The sequence below is a fragment of the Mandrillus leucophaeus genome, unplaced genomic scaffold, assembly GCF_000951045.1.
Source record: "Mandrillus leucophaeus isolate KB7577 unplaced genomic scaffold, Mleu.le_1.0 Scaffold162, whole genome shotgun sequence".
In the NCBI taxonomy this organism is placed as follows: domain Eukaryota; kingdom Metazoa; phylum Chordata; class Mammalia; order Primates; family Cercopithecidae; genus Mandrillus; species Mandrillus leucophaeus.
In genome coordinates, this window is record NW_012101610.1 from 2773655 (window position 1) to 2789446 (window position 15792).

A 15792-nucleotide genomic window follows, 5' to 3' on the forward strand; every position below is an offset into this window, starting at 1 on the left:
ATGGTCTCGATCTCCTGACCTCGTGATCCGCCCGTCTCGGCCTCCCAAAGTGCTGGGATTACAGGCTTGAGCCACCGCGCCCGGCCATATTTTGACTTTTAAGATTGATCTTGTGTTAAGGCTGAGATACTGAGACACTGAGGCAGTGGAATGACAGTTAACAAAGTGAATACCAGGTGTTTCCAAAGAGGTTCAAGCTGTATACACATGGGTTGCTGATTTTATTTATAGCTTTTTTTTTTTTTTTTTTTGAGATGGAGTCTCGCTCTGTCGCCCAGGCTGGAGTGCAGTGGCACAGTCTCGGCTCACTGCAAGCTCCACCTCTCGGGTTCACGCCATACTCCTGCCTCAGCCTCCGGAGTAGCCGGGACTACAGGCGCCCGCCACCACGCCGGGCTAATTTTTTTTTTTTGTAATTTTAGTAGACACGGGGTTTCACCGTATTAGCCAGGATGGTCTCGATCTCCTGACCTCGTGATCCGCCTGCCTTGGTCTCCCAAAGTGCTGGGATTACAGGCATGAGCCACCATGCCTGGCCTATTTATACCATTCTTTAAATGGTTGCTTATGAACTCCTCAGATATAGTTAAGTGGATAAGGATCATATTAAAGGTATTTTAACTTCCTCTAGCATGTTGAATTTTGATTCAAATAATCAGCCAAAATAGATATTGGAATAGATATTTTCTTCTCAGCTACTATTCTATCCTTGTCTGTTTATTTTATTTGGTTAGTATTCTACTTGTGCCTTTGGTTGTTTGTATCTCAGAGGATAGCAAACTGCAAAATAATTCTGTAAACATAAGAATTTGAAATGTGTATCTTATGGATCTTTAAGAACAAATTCAAAGGTTGCTTAAATTATGATATAATTGACAATATTTAAAGGTGTTTCCCCCCACAGCGGAATGGATTAGTGTTAGGAACTATCCTTTGAATTGTTTTTCACTTGCAGTAATGAATCAATGTTGTTGGCTCTTTTGGGCAAGTTTCTGAACGTGCAATGTAACAGAGTTAGCAAAGGAAATAAATCACTGACCTTGGCCTTATTAGCCAGATGACATTCCAGTCTGCTAATTTATAACTCCTAAAGGAAAGTTTGCAGAAATAACCACTGATGGTTTCATGGTATGACTCAGTTATTGATAGAGCAGATTTTGTTTATTTTTTGATCTTACAAGGAAGAAAGAACACTCTTTTGCATAGCCACAGTCTAGCCTTGACCATGGGCAAGAAATCACGCCTCATTGTTAAAAAGAAGTTCCAGGGCTCAGCAGAAATTCTTCTACTTTATCTATCACTGCAGTTTTACAGAGATGAGGGCTAGAGAAGAAAAGGCAACACATCCCTCAGCTCAGCACAGGGCAATAATAGCAGCCATTATAGCTGTGTAGCGAAGACAGTGCAAAGGCAATTCAAAAAAATAAAAATAAAATCAGAACCAAGAAAAACTATACACATAAAAGGTTTTCTTGGAGGGTCTCTTGTTGGATTTTTACTGCTGTGTTGTTTGTTGATTATATTTTCCCTCCCCTAGGACTAAATTTATGAAGAAGAATTTAGATTTGAGCTGTTTATTGCTGCCTTGTCATCAAATGTATGAAGCCCAGTTGGGGGTGTTATGTGTTAAATGCTAGTAGTTAGTATTTTACTATACAGCTGTTTGGTGGGATTCTGATAGGTATAGTGCAGAATTTATTAGGATCTAAAGAATATTTAGGAATAGCAAAATCAAATTTATACCGATTTCTCTATGGCCCATAGAAGTCATGAGTCTTTTACTACCATTAAATAAATGTGGCTTCAGAGCCCTAGATGATGATTTCTTTATTACACACACACACTCTCGCTCTCATACGCTCTTACACAGTTTACGTAAAAACTTACTCCTGTGCTATAGACGGTGTCTTAATGGTGGAAGGACTATTTCACCCACGTAAGGTAATGGTGAGACATTGTTTTCATTTGGATTTTCTTTAGAAGATAGCTCTTAAATTGAATAGGGTGGTGTGTTTTGGTCAACTGTAGCAATTTGTTTATAGCAAAAGGCAAATTTCTTTTTCTAGGACCACTGAACAACAGCAAAGATTCCATGAAATTTGCAGCAATCTAGTAAAAACTCGACGCAGAGCTGTGGGTTGGTGGAAACGCCTCTTCACGCTAAAGGAAGAAAAACCTAAGATGGTACTTGTTTTGCTTTGACTTAAGTACAGTAAAATGTTAAGATTTGAGTCAATTTGCCTTTTGTTTTAATAGTTATTTGAAGTTTATTCATTGGTTAATTCCTAAGTACATTCATAAATGTTTACTTGTATTAATTAGACTGAATCATTTTAAAGTTAAAAATTATATTTTTGCATTTAATTTTTTATTCTAGTAAAACAAAATTCTTCTGTTTCATTTTTCTTACTGAAATAATAGTAAAAGACATATGCTTAGAAAGCATCTGTTTAGGCCTGGCACCGTGGCTTATGCCTATAATCCCAGCTACACGATAGGCTGAGGATCACTTGAGCCCAGGAGGTTGAGGCTGCAGTGAGCTTGTGTTTGGGGAGTGAGCTGTTTGCACCACTGCACTCCAGCCTTTGTGACAGAATGAGACTCTGTCTCAAAAAAAAAAAAGGAAAGCATCTGTTCATCTGTTCTCTCATCTGTCAGCTTCACGTTGTGAGGCTGCTCTATGACGTTATTAACTGAAAAGATCGTATAATTTATATCATAAAATATTTACATATAGAATTGCAGTAATTCTAGGAAGAAACATACCCAAATTCTATAAAGTAGATCCAATGGAGTAGGTTTTTAAATCTAAGAATTTTTAAAGAAAAGTGATAATAAAAGCTAAATTATTTCCTGAACTTTGAAACACACTCTTCTTTAATTGACAAATAAAAATTACATATATTTATGGTGTCATAATGAAGTTTTGATATTAAATTCTTGTTGTTTTCATTGCTAGTACTTCATGACCATGATTGTTTCTCTTGCTGCGGTTGCTTGGGTGGGACAACAAGTCCACAACCTGCTTCTCACCTACCTGATAGGTAAGTCTTTGAGGAAAAACTACAGGCACATCCTGGCCAGTGAAATTGAACTGTAACTTCGTCAATAAACAACTTCCTAAGTTTTAGACACCAAAAAGGAACTGTGGGAATATAGAAAGATGATTATGGTCTCATAGAAAGTGAAAACAATGCAACAACTAAGGTAGAAAGTAATGCACAAACTAAGGTAGAAAGTAATAAGCAATGATTATTTTCTGAGGTGGAAGAGGGGATGAGAGCAGGAGTTTCTGGGGATACATCCCAGTGGAAGTAATTGGTTTCATGTTATTTCCTCCCATTATAGAGTTTAATAATCTGGGAACCTACCTTCTTTAAAATGTAATAATTGGCTGGGCACGGTGGCTCAGCCTGTAATCCCAGCATTTTGGGAGGCTGAGGTGGGTGGATCACTTGAGGCCAGGAGTTTGAGACCAGACTGGCCAATATGGGGAAACCCTGTCTCTACTAAAAATACAAAAATTAGTCAGATGTGGTGGTGCACACCTGTAGTCCCAGCTACTTGGGAGGCGGAGGCATGAGAATCACCTGAACTCAGGAGGTGGAGGTTGCAGTGAGCTGACATCACACCACTGCACCACACACACACACACACACACACACACACACACCCAGATCACCTGAGGTCAGGAGTTGGAGACCGCCTGGCCAACATTGCAAAATCACGTGTGTACTAAAAATACAAAAATTAGCCAGGTGTGGTGGCAGGCGCCTATAATCCCAGCTACTCTACTTGGCAGGGTGAGGCAGGAGAATCTCTTGAACCCGGGAGGTGGAGGTTGCAGTGAGCTGAGATTGTGCCACTGCACTCCAGCCTGGGCGACAAGAGTGAGAGTTGTCGCTGTGCAAGGTGGCTCATGCCTATAATCCTAGCACTTTGGGAGGCTGAGGCGGGCGGATTACCTGAGATCGGGAGTTTGAGACCAGCCTGACCAACATGGAGAAACCCCATCTCTACTAAAAATACAAAATTAGTCGGGCGTGGTGGCGCATGCCTGTAATCCTAGCTACTTGGGTAGCTGAGGCAGGAGAATCGCTTGAACCTGGGAGGTGGAGGTTGCAGTGAGCTGAGATCAGCCATTACACTCCAGCCTGGGCAACAATAGTGAAACTTTGTCTCAAAAAATAATAATAATAATAACCTTTAGCAAGTTAATTGCTGCCTCCTTAATGTTGCTTTTTTAAAATTTATTTTAAGTGACTTCCTTGCTATTGCTTCCTGGACTAAACCAGCATGGAATCATTTCGAAGTACATTGGAATGGCCAAGAGGGAGATAAACAAACTTCTCAAACAAAAAGAAAAGAAAAATGAATGATTCATCTGCTTTAATCAGGGTGATTAGTGGCGCACCCATTGCTCCGGGAACGGTTTCTGCTGTACTATCTGGATACTAAAATGTTACGGAAGTAGCTCTTTGCTCTCCCTCACTCTGCCCTTAGTTGATAGAAATTCAGACTCCCCAAGTAAGGCTTTGTGCAGTGTCTTCATGTTGCATATAGTTGAGTGCATTCTTAGCAGTTGGCTTCATGGACAACTCATTAGTGTGTATAATTTGTTTTTGATTTTTCTTACCCAGTGTTAATTGAATTCTTGCTTTTAGACAACTTCCTTTTGTAGTGGTGAACCTTGCCCTTTAGTACAGTTCAAGTGAATCTGGATAATTGTTCATCTTTGCTTTAGCTTAGATACCATGTAGTGGTCTGTGGCTACAGGAAGCTGGTTCTGTCTGCTTCCACAGTCTGCTTAGAAAACTGTCTGACTTCATGAATATAGAGACCAAGTTTACCACTTCTGATGAAGAGACCAATTAAGATTCATTCCTCATTCTGTTTCTTTCCGGTGGGAGAAGAGTCCCCATGAAATAAAATGAAACTGATTCCATGTGCTAGTACGTGTAGGCTTCTCCCTTCTGCAAAGCTTAGCAATTTGTAGGAAGCTTTGATCTTTCTGTCCAAAAAAAGGAATGTCTGACAGGCTTAAGCTTTTGTCCCCTTGCACTTAGACTCGAAGTTAGTAAATCGTTAAGGGCTTTTGAATAGCAGACTTCCACAAGATTACATTTAGGATTTCTAGCATACTTTTAATTTCAGATTTTCAGCTGACTTTAGCTATAGTATACAGTAGGTTAAGACTCATGTCTATGATTTTTACTCTAAGACCAGCAAAAGGACAGCAGTCTAATATGTTTAGTTAAGATTCATTTCAGTAGAAGAGTAGAAGATAATCTTATCTAATTTTTGAGACCAGAATAAGCCTTTTAAGGTAAACCTTAAAATTCTCATTTTATGGTAATACTGGCCATTTTAGTCCCCTAGGTTTGACATGGGAGATAGTGACTACACTGGTGTCTGACTTTTTTTCCTAGAGATTTCTCCCTGAAAAATACAAGGGCTGTTGGTGAGAGCAGACTTGAGGTGATGATAGTTGGTTGGCCTCTGGTCTACAAAGATTTCGTAACTCCTTGGAAAGCTTCTTCTTATCATTCTTAACTTGTTGGTAGCTAGAAATTTAGAGTAGTTGAAATCTGTAGGAATGAACTTCTGAGGGCCAAAAAATGTGACTGACTTGGGAACAATTCTTAAACTGATTAGCTGTAATATAGTTTTGTGAATTTATTGCACTGATGTTGTACCTTGTGGTATATCTGTCCCTATTAAATAAGTGTTTTTTCCTCTTTAATATTGCTGTAAACAGTGGTGCCCATTGTAGCATATTTTTTTTTTTTTTTTAATATTTCATAAGAAAACTACCTTAATTTTACCTTACTTTCATTGTAAATAAGCCTGTCTTCCTATCTGGATTTTTTTTGTGTATACATGTTCTACTGATTAACTACTTTTGCAGTTTTAATCCTGTATTATTCTACTTTGTGTAAAATGGGAAAAAATAAAAAAAGCTGGAATCTTCATGTCTCACCTTCTTTAACTTAGCCAATGTAATATTTACATGATTGGATTTATGAATCTGATTGATGAAGTACCCTGTGTGGTCCTTACGTGTCTATAAGGTACTCTTTAAGAAATTCCACCACTTTGGGAGACCTGGGCAGGAGGTTCACTGGAGTCCATGAGTTTGAGGTTGCATTGAGCTGAGTGTACCCCTGCACTCTAGCCTGGGCAACAGAGCAGGACCCTATGAAAAATTTTAAAAAAGAACAAAAATAAAAGGTTTAAGTTTATTTATTTACCAAATATTCCAGGCAGCATGCTAGAGGGAAGAGGAAATGCAATGAACGAGCAGGGGCCAACTATGACATGTGAGAGAGGACGAAGCTGGAAGCACCGGCAGGGACAGAACTGGCTAAATGGTTCCTGTGTGGGCACCTCGTACCCCAGGGCCTTGCTAGTGTCTGGTACAAGAGTGCTCAGTAAACAATTGTTGGGTGACTTTTGTCTGAGCTTCACTTATTTTTTAATTAAAAAATATTTTAGCCAGGTGTGGTGGCTCACGCCTGTAATCCCAGCACCTTGGGAGGCTGAGGTGGGCAGATCACTTGATGTCAGGAGTTCGAGACCAGCCTGGCCAACATGGTGAAACCCCCTGTCTACTAAAAATACAAAAATTAGCCGGGTGTGATGGCGTGTGCCTGTAATCCCGGCTACTCATGAGGCTGAAGCAGGAGAATCGCTTGAACCCGGGAGGCGGAGGCTGCAGTGCGCCAAGATCGCGCCACTGGACTCCAGCCTGGGTGACAGAGCGAGACTCTGTATCAAAAGTAAAATAAAATAAAAATTAAGGCCCGCGCGGTGGCTCCCGCCTGTAATCCCAGCACCTTCGGAGGCCGAGGTGGGCGGATTGCAAGGTCAGGAGATCAAGAACATCTTCGCCAAAATGGGGAAACCCCATCTCTATTAAAAATACAAAAATTAGCCGGGCGTGGTGGCGCGCGCCTGTAGTCCCAGCTACTCAGGAGGCTGAGGCAGAAGAAATCACTTGAACCCGGGAGTCGGAGGTTGCAGTGAGCCGAGATCACGCCACTGCACTCCAGCCTGGGCTACAAGAGCGAAATTCCATCTCAAAAAAAAAAAAAAAAAAAAAGTAGACGAACCTCCAATGAACTGCTCACTTTGCCTCTCCCAGGCCGCACCGAGGAAGGTCGATTCCATCGACTCTCAACTGCCAACCCCTGAGGAGGCTCCGCCTTTCCCTTCCCCTCCTCCTCCTCCGAGGCGGTACCTGTTTTTGCCGGTCCTTTGAAAGTCTCGCGATAGTTCTCCCGCTTCCCATAACTCCGTGCGCTCTCCCCTCCCGTCCCCTTTCCGCCATCTTTCCGCGCCGGTGAGTGGCACTTTCTGAGAGCTCCAATTTCATCCGTCTGCCATCGGCGCAATCCTGCAATCTAAGGTTCGGACTCAGTGTCCTGCGAGGAGGCTGGACCCCTCCTTGGCCGAGGATCCTGGCCTTGCCGGTTCCTGGACAAGCATAGAGGAGAGCCATGCCCGGGCGCCCCAGACTGCACTCCGGGGATCCCGGTGCATGGGGTGCAGGCCGCAGCGCTGGCGGGAGCCGGAACCTTCGACTGCCTACCTAGGCAGTAACTTCGGTTCGGGCCACAGCGTCTGAATCTCCCTGTAGTGCTGAGGCTGCGCCTTGGCCCCGGGCGGCGGGCAGCATCGGGGCTGGTGGGCGGTGCAGCTTCTCGTAGCTGGGGCCGCGCTGGGAGCTTGGGAGGCTGAGGCCACCCGGCGGGTAAAAGCTGCATCGTGCCGGGGTTAGCACTTTGCTGGGTGCCAATTTGGATCTTCTGGGCCGCGGAGTTTTTCTTTAGACACTTTTGAACTTAAGGGGAGAGATTTAAGTTCTACTCTTTACTATTGGCACTTTGGTCTCCATACTTAAGGGCTTTCAGAACTTCAGTGTATTGTGCCGTCCGTGCCTATTAGAAGAGACTGGACATACTGTCCAGTCTGACAGTATGTAAAATGTTTCCGTTTGCCACTGTGGCACTTGCTGTTGGACGCAATTTTAAATGGTACAAAGATGGATGTTTAGTTTTATTGATGTGTTCATGGTAGGTGAGAGTGAACTGTTCTAAAGTGCAATGTTAATAGTACAGAATCTGCTGATTTTCGACAATTTGGAAAATGTTGCCGATGATACTCTGCTTCTGTTCTGAATCACTGATAGACTATAGCCTATGTTTTCGTTTCGGTAGCTGGCAGTTTCTGCTAGTTCTGTCGTTTTCTTGTGTCAAGTGGATTTTGTCCCACATTTCATTACCTCCAGACGTTGGCGTGTGGCACAATTCAAAGAAGAGTGGTTAGTGAATGAGTGAATTTAAAAATGTGCAGACTGACGTCCCGATAACCTGTTTACAACAACCGTAGTAAATAGGAATTTTCCTGGGTGGTGGGAAATGGAGAAGCAGCCTTCTCAGACTTAAGAAAACTTCGCCAAGGTGGGGCCAGAAAGAAAAGGATACTTGCGAAGTGTGTTGGTTGGTGAGTGTCTGTTGCTGTTGGCAATGCCAGTAAAACCTCCTGTTTTGTCTTCCCTGAACAGCCACAATGGTGCGCATGAATGTCCTGGCTGATGCTCTCAAGAGCATCAACAATGCCGAAAAGAGAGGCAAACGCCAGGTGCTTATTAGGCCGTGCTCCAAAGTCATCGTCCGGTTTCTCACTGTGATGATGAAGCATGGTAAGTCTGCTGCCGCTGTGTTTTATGTTTTGATGTGAGACTCTTTTAAGAAATGAGTCCTGTAGAAATTAATTATGGGGGACCAAAGTATGTCTGTCATACCTGAGAACGAATGCAATTGACTTGTGGGCTGTGGAGAAGGGGATAGTCTGAAACTTCTAAAGAGTCACTTAGAGTAGGACTGCTGGAAGAAGGAGCTCTGCTAGGTATTTGGGAGCTAAATGAAACCAAGTCATTGAAAGGACTCCTGAGCTCATTTCGAGACCAGCCTGGCCAACATGGCAAAACCCCGTCTCTACTAAAAAAAAAAAAATCCCAGCTCTTCGGGAGACTGAGGCAGGGAGAATTGCTTGAACCCGTGAGGTGGAGGCTGCAATGAGCCGAGATCGGCCACTGCACTCCAGCCTGGGCGACAGCGCAAGACTCCATCTCAAAAAAAAAAAAAAAAAAAAAAAACCGAAAGGACTCTTGAGATCTTCTCAGAGCCCCTTGAGAGAAAAGATTGGATTATTGCACTTCTTTGGCACAAGGTAGCCTTTGGGAGTGGGAAGCAGTGAAGGAAGGGTCAAGGGGAAAATAAGTTCTTTCAGAATTGCAAGGTGGATTGTTTTGGGTATTGTCTCCCAAATCTTACGTGTTAGGTTGTAAAAATTAGTTCTGATACAGATTAACTGTCTTCCCCCCAACTTCTTGGAGAAGCAGTCACTGAGGTGATGATGGGAGACTGAAGAATTGGGTAGGCTGGAGCACAGAGGTTTAGCTCTCAAGTTGATGTCTTTTATTTAATCCAGTCAGTTATCTTTTGTAGGTTACATTGGCGAATTTGAAATCATTGATGATCACAGAGCTGGGAAAATTGTTGTGAACCTTACAGGCAGGCTAAACAAGGTAAGAATGAGTGATATACACATTTCAAAGCTTTAAGAATTTTGTAATGTGGCGTTAGATGTTGTAATTGCCTTTGGAAATACTGAGTAGTGGTGCCATACTTGCTTTATCCAGTTACTTTAAAAAGGTTTAAATATTGACACATATAACTTCATTTGTTCTCCTGCGTTGATTGTGCTAGAATTATGTCAGTTGACCTAGTGTTTCTATGGGGTATAAGCTGTCTCAGGGGAGATGGGGGGTGAAACCAGCGGCGGTACCGGTGTTTAAATATTGGATGTTAACACTACCCACCTCACTGGCTTGAACTTGGGTGGTTCAAGGCCACTGAGCCTTTTGTCCAAGAAGCTGTGTCCTTCCTCTCAGTGATGTGTTGGGTTTTTTGGATGGAATCTTTGAGTAAATGGGGCTTTCTAAATAGCAATATTAATACTTTTTCTGTTTTTGCTGGCATAGGTCTTTGGGGTCTATGTTGCTTTTCAGTTTGACTTGTCAACACCTTAACCAAGTAAAACTGATTTTGTGGTTTAAGTGATTGCGTGTGTTTTGGGGGCAGGTGTCTAAGCTAGTTGAGGTGTCCACTGTGCTTCCTGTCAGGTTTGTAGCTTTCAGATTTGCAAAGAGGCAGATCCTCTAGTCCAAGCTTGTCCAGCCTGCCTAATTTTGTTGTTTTGTTTTAGACTTTTAGCAGCCTGAAACCATGGTATTTAGTTTCTGTCTCTAGTGATAAATGGAAAAGAGGGATGAAGAGTGGCCTTACTGGCCCAACTAGAAACAGAAACTAAGAGCCCATGTCTGTATTCCCTCCCTTGGACACCCCTGTGTCTACTGCAACAGATGAGGGGAAAGAGACCCAGAAAGTGAGTTGCTGAAGTATTTATTAAAGATTTGAAGAACTGGCTGGGTGCGGTGGCTCACGCCCGTAATCCCAGCACTTTGGGAGGCTGAGGCAGGTGGATCACGAGGTGAGGAGTTTGAGACCAGCCTGGCCAACATGGTGAAATCTCGTGTCTACTAAAAATACAAGAACTAGCCGGGCACAGTGGCGGGCACCTGTAATCCCAGCTACTTGGGAGGCTGAGGCAGGAGAATTGCTTGAACCTGGCAGGCGGAGGTTACAGTGAGCTGGATATCACACCACTGCACTCCAGCCTGGGTGTCAGGGCGAGACTCCGTAAGATTTAAAGAACTTGCAAGAGTAATTTTCAGTATGTCATACTGTGTTTCAGTTGTATGTAGCCGTTAGAACGCCACCTCAAAGTAGGATTTATTTATTTTTATTTATATTCCTTTTGAGATATTCTTGCTCTGGCCTAGGCTGGAGTGCAGTGGCACCATCTTGGCTCACTGCAGCTTCCCTAGCTCAAGCCATCCTCCCACCTCAGCCTCCTGAGTTGCTGGGAATACTGGTGCATGCCACTGTGACTGCTAATTATTTAAAAACTTTTTTGTAGAGGTGGGATCTCGCTATGTTGCTTAGTTTTGTCTTAGACTTCTGGGCTCAAGTGAGCCTCCCACCTCAGCCTCCCAGAGTGCCAGGATTGCAGGCGTGAGTCACTGGGCCCAGCCGAGAAATGTTTGAACAGAGCATTCTGTAAATGGAACTCATTTGTGGCACCCTTGTTCTGTGGTGTGCTACTTTAAAAAATTCTAGCCTGTAACAGTTGACATGCAGGCCCTGCTGCTCTGTGCCCTTTTTTTGAGACGGAGTCTCACTCTCACCCAGGCTGGAGTGCAGTGGCACCATCTTGGCCACTGCAACCTCCGTCTCCCAGGTTCAAGCGATTCTCCTACCTCAGCCTCCCTAGTAGCTGGGATTACAGGTGCGTGGCACCATGCCGGGCTAATTTTTGTATCTTTATTAAAGACGGGGATTTGCCATGTTGGCCAGGCTGGTCTGGAACTCCTGACCTCAGGTGATCCACCGCACCTGGCCTGCTCTGTGACTTTCGGCAAAGTAAACAATTTTTGGTTTCTTGGAATTTCATTTCTCCCCATTTATAAGAGAATGTCCCCCTCCATCACTTTCATGCAAGACATTGACCTACTCTTAGCGTGGAAATTGAGCTTGGAAGTAAGACAGTGTGTAAAGACTAGATTGATTAACATTCTGGGCTTGATCACATCCTCTTAGGATTCTTCTTAGTTGGGAGAGGGTATGCTGTTTTAATTCTACCACAATGAGAAGGATTTTTGCTGCTGGAATCAACATAAAAACTTGGATGCAGAGTGCGGCAGACTTTGGGGAAGATCTTTCACTACAGTTTGCTTGGACTAAACTAGTTTCCCTATATTTCTGTCCCTGCATTTCTTTCATCTGCTGTGAGATTGGCATTGTTAGTCAAGTCACAGCATAGCTGATGGGGTAATAGTAGGAGAACTTAAGCAGGCTTCCTGAGCGTAATGCAGTTAGGCCTTTCTGACAAGCCCATTTTCAGTTTCTGTGGGTCAGTCTCTGCTTTTGGAAGTGTTTTTCAAGTGTGCCTGTGATTTTAGAGCAGATTTTGTGAGCAGAGGGTCTTCAGTTAGTGGACATCAGTTGGTGGACTTTCTTCAGTAGTGTTTTAGGGCTGGCATGTAGTTGAGGGATGACAGCCGTTGGTGAGCTCGTACTTGGGAGGATCATTGTTGCCCTGTCCTGGTAGCCACGAGATAATTGCAAGCCCTTTGCTCTTTCTGCCTTCCATCATTCTGTCACATTCATTTGGAAAAATTTGCCTGGGGATGTAGGACATTGTTTCTTGGAAATATGTAATGGTACTTCATTGGTGGGAGCAGTGTTCTTAGTTCGCTGCCGGTGCAGCGTGTTCCTTAGATATTCTAATAATTTGTAGTTTTTAGCTTATGAGCTTCAGGATTTGAGACCCTACGATTTTATTTCAGCCTTACTATATAAGAAAGGGTTGGCTGTAGTCTCTCGTCAAGACTTGATCTCTTGGCTATGTAAAATCTGATGATTCTGGACAGTTCTCTAGCCAACAGGGAGCACGCCAGTGGCTGGACACTGCCATGTATTGCCTTGTGCCATTTCTTTTCATGTCTTTGCTTTTTCTAGGCACGTGGTGGGCCTCGTAGGCGGGCATAGTCTTACTTAAGTGTATTTTTTGAAAAGTATGTCAAGAATTGTGCACAGAATAGGTACCCATCTGAATGCTGGTTTGGTTGGTTTGGAGGACTGTTCGTTTATCAATGTCAGCTTGTGTTACTCAGTTTTTCTCTTCATTGGTAAAGTGAAGACTTTTTTTGTTGTTGTTGTTTTTATTTTATAGTGTGGAGTGATCAGCCCCAGATTTGATGTGCAACTCAAAGATCTAGAAAAATGGCAGAATAACCTGCTTCCATCCCGCCAGTTTGGGTAAGTTGGCCTTTCCTTAATTAAAACAAGTTAGTGCTTAAGAATTGCTGTGGTGCAGTTTGACTTGAGGTTTTTTTGGTTTTGTTTTTTTCCTTTTTAAATTTGTCTACTCAACCATTTTGACCTAATAATTACCTCAAGTGTTACCCATATTTCTTTTTTTTCTCTTTAAATAGAGACAGGGTTGGTCAGGCGCAGTGGCTCACACCTGTGATCCTAGCACTTTGGGAGGCCAAGGCGGGCGGATCACCTGAGGTTGGGAGTTCGAGACCAGCCTGACCAACATGGAGAAACCCCGTCTCTACCTAAAATACAAAATTAGCCAGGCCTGGTGGCACATGCCTGTGATCCCAGCTACTCGGGAGCCTGAGGCAGGAGAATTGCTTGAACCCAGGAGGCGGACGTTGCAGTGAGCTGAGATCATGCCATTGCACTCCAGCCTGGCCAATAAGAGTGAAATTCTGTCTCAAGAAAAAAGAGGGACAGGGTTTCACTTTGTTGCCCAGGCTGGAGTGCAGTGGCTATTCACAAGTGTGGTCATAACACACTACAGCCTTGGCTTCCTGGCCCCAGGCAGTCCTCCCCACTCAGCCCCTTACGGATTTGGGAATACAGGCGCCCGCCACCGTGCCTGGCTGTTTGCCACGTTTCACGTGTTAGGCTTCAGGTTCTGAGAGGCGCGTGAGAGCTTAGACTGGCAGAAGAGGAGGGTTGTGTTTCATGTCTGCCCTTTTGGCAGATAGTTCATATTGTGTGTTCCCTGTGATCCCAGACTCGGCCAGAATCAGTTCTAAGCCTGGGCCTTTGGGAAAACTTCGTTTGGGAATCTTTGTCCTTAAGAGCCTGTCTGAGTTCAAATCCTTGTTTTTCTGCTTTAAAGCCATGAGATCTTGGGCAAGTCATAGCCTTGATTTCTTCATCTGTAAAAGTGGTAATAGTCCTCTGTTTATCACCTGATTTAATTTTGGTAAAACGTTTTATGAGCTGACACAGTAAATGTGTATCTTTGTGGTTAAGAATTTATATCCTCCAAATTACGCGTCTGGTGCCTTGGTTGAATGTATTCTCACTTCATGGTTGCTGTATGACAGGTACAGCATTCTCTTACGAAAATCATTTCTCTTTGTAATTATGATAACTGATTTTAATGACGCACATTTGCATACTGTATGCTTGTTACAGTGATCCCCACAGTAGCTAATGAAGCAGCCACTCACTGTACACATGAACATGTCTCCATGTAATAGTTATACGGTGCATGGCAGAAACACAATTCAAACTCAAGTTTATGTGAATACTTTCAGGTCTCCTTACCTGAGAGCAGAAAGTGACATTTGAAGTTAAAGGAGTTCCTAGATGCCTTTGTTTTCAGTCAAGTTTGTTTCGTGGTGTAGGCAGAAGTCAGGGCTGTGTGAGGCAGAAGTCAGGGCTGTGTGAGGCAGAAGTCAGGGCTGTGTGAGGCAGATGTCAGGGCTGTGTGATTGTGTGGCTCCGCTCTCTGGATTTGGCTCTGTTGGTTGCGGGAGTCATACTCATATGCTACATGAGGCACCAGCAGTGGCACTGTCAGTTCCTGTGTGCTCCACAGGAAAGCACCCTTAACCACTAATGAGTGTTGATGCTTTTCTGCACTAGAAGGCACTATGTTGAACTATTAAACTTACCAGCATTTTCTTTTTCCACTCCATAGTTTCATTGTACTGACAACCTCAGCTGGCATCATGGACCATGAAGAAGCAAGACGAAAACACACAGGAGGGAAAATCCTGGGATTCTTTTTCTAGGGATGTAATACATACATTTACAAATAAAATGCCTCATGGACTCTGGTGCTTCCACTTGGTCGTTTTGAGCCTTCACAGCAGTGTAGCCGGAGCGTCTGCGGCAGCATGCCGTTGCTTCGTTTATTGGTGAATGCGATTACCCAAAGTGACTAATACAGCCAAGGGAAAAAGTTCTTATGAAACCAATATGCATAAGAAAACAGTCATCCCTGCTGTCTACCAAAACCAGGTATTTGACACTAAATATTTTAGTTACATTTCATTTTTTTTTTTTGAGACAGAGTCTCACTCTGTCGCTCAGGCAGGAGTACAGTGGTGCGATCCTGGCTCACTGCAGTTTTCACCTCCTGGGTTCAAGTAATTGTCTTGTCTCAGCCGCCTGAGAAGCCTGGGATTACAGGTGTGTGTCGCCACACCTGGCTAATTTTTATATTTTAATAGAGATGGGGTGGCGCCGTGTTGCCCAGGCTAGTCTCGAACTCTTGGCCTTACGCGATCAGCCCACCTTGGCCTCCCAAGGTGCTGGGATTACAGCCATGAGCCACCACACCTGGCCTGTATTTCAGTATTTTCTGTTAGTTTTTAATGAGTTTATTTTGCCTGGCTAGGATTATTCTGTAGATAGGATTTTAGATCTTGCTTTTGTCACTGACCACTGTAAGAAATACTTGAGAGGAATTTTTTTTTTTTTTTTAAGACAGTCACTCTGTCACACAGGCTGGAGTACAGTGCATGATTTTGGCTCACTGCAACCTCCGCTTCCCAGGTTCAAGTAGTTCTTGTGCCTCAGCCTCCTGAGTAGCTGGGATTACAGGTGTGCGCCTCCATGTCTGGTTAATTTTTGTGTTTTTAGTAGAGACGGGTTTCACCATGTTGGCCAGGCTGGTCTCGAACTCCTGATCTCAAGTGATCCACCTGCCTTGGCCTCCCAAAGTGCTGGGATTACAGGCGTGAACCACCGTGCCTGGCCTTAGGAATTGTTCCAAGAGGATCCGGTGCCACTTGGAGGTGCCCATTGAAGTGGTGGGCACTGGTGATCACTGACGGAGTAGTTGGTGCTG

The 15792-nt window shown here is 43.7% G+C and overlaps 2 protein-coding genes across 5 annotated transcripts in view; both read left to right on the top strand.

Annotated features, from left to right (window-relative positions):
* The window catches only part of ARL6IP1 (ADP-ribosylation factor-like 6 interacting protein 1), a 10294-nt gene extending 4322 nt beyond the window's left edge, over positions 1 to 5972 (top strand). The window contains exons 4-6 of one of the 2 annotated variants that reach the window (XM_011976091.1): positions 2067 to 2184; positions 2960 to 3044; positions 4261 to 5970. In XM_011976091.1, the coding sequence (XP_011831481.1) occupies positions 2067 to 2184; positions 2960 to 3044; positions 4261 to 4379 (322 nt within the window). In that variant the 3' untranslated portion in view covers positions 4380 to 5970. Of the gene's footprint in view, positions 1 to 2066; positions 2185 to 2959; positions 3045 to 4260 lie in introns of both variants that reach the window. The other variant, XM_011976092.1, reaches the window with a different exon arrangement.
* Positions 5973 to 7286: 1314 nt separating this feature from the next.
* RPS15A (ribosomal protein S15a) lies at positions 7287 to 14785 on the top strand. Of its 3 annotated transcripts, none has more exons than XM_011976088.1 (5): positions 7287 to 7342; positions 8567 to 8704; positions 9513 to 9592; positions 12862 to 12947; positions 14638 to 14785. In XM_011976088.1, the coding sequence occupies exons 2-5, from the start codon at positions 8572 to 8574 to the stop codon at positions 14729 to 14731; spliced, it is 393 nt and encodes a 130-aa protein (XP_011831478.1). In that variant the 5' UTR covers positions 7287 to 7342; positions 8567 to 8571; the 3' UTR covers positions 14732 to 14785. The 3 variants fall into 3 exon arrangements, with proteins under 3 accessions (XP_011831478.1, XP_011831479.1, XP_011831480.1); XM_011976089.1 differs by having other exon boundaries at positions 7318 to 7408; XM_011976090.1 differs by having other exon boundaries at positions 7326 to 7753.
* Positions 14786 to 15792: the final 1007 nt, after the last annotated feature.

Coding starts and splice junctions, on each gene's coding strand:
- RPS15A (XM_011976088.1), top strand. CDS start 8,572: ATGGTGCGCATGAATGTCCTGGCTGATGCTCTCAAGAGCATCAACAAT. Junction 9,593..12,861: donor TTACAGGCAGGCTAAACAAG/GTAAGAATGAGT, acceptor TTTATTTTATAG/TGTGGAGTGATCAGCCCCAG. Junction 12,948..14,637: donor CTTCCATCCCGCCAGTTTGG/GTAAGTTGGCCT, acceptor TCCACTCCATAG/TTTCATTGTACTGACAACCT.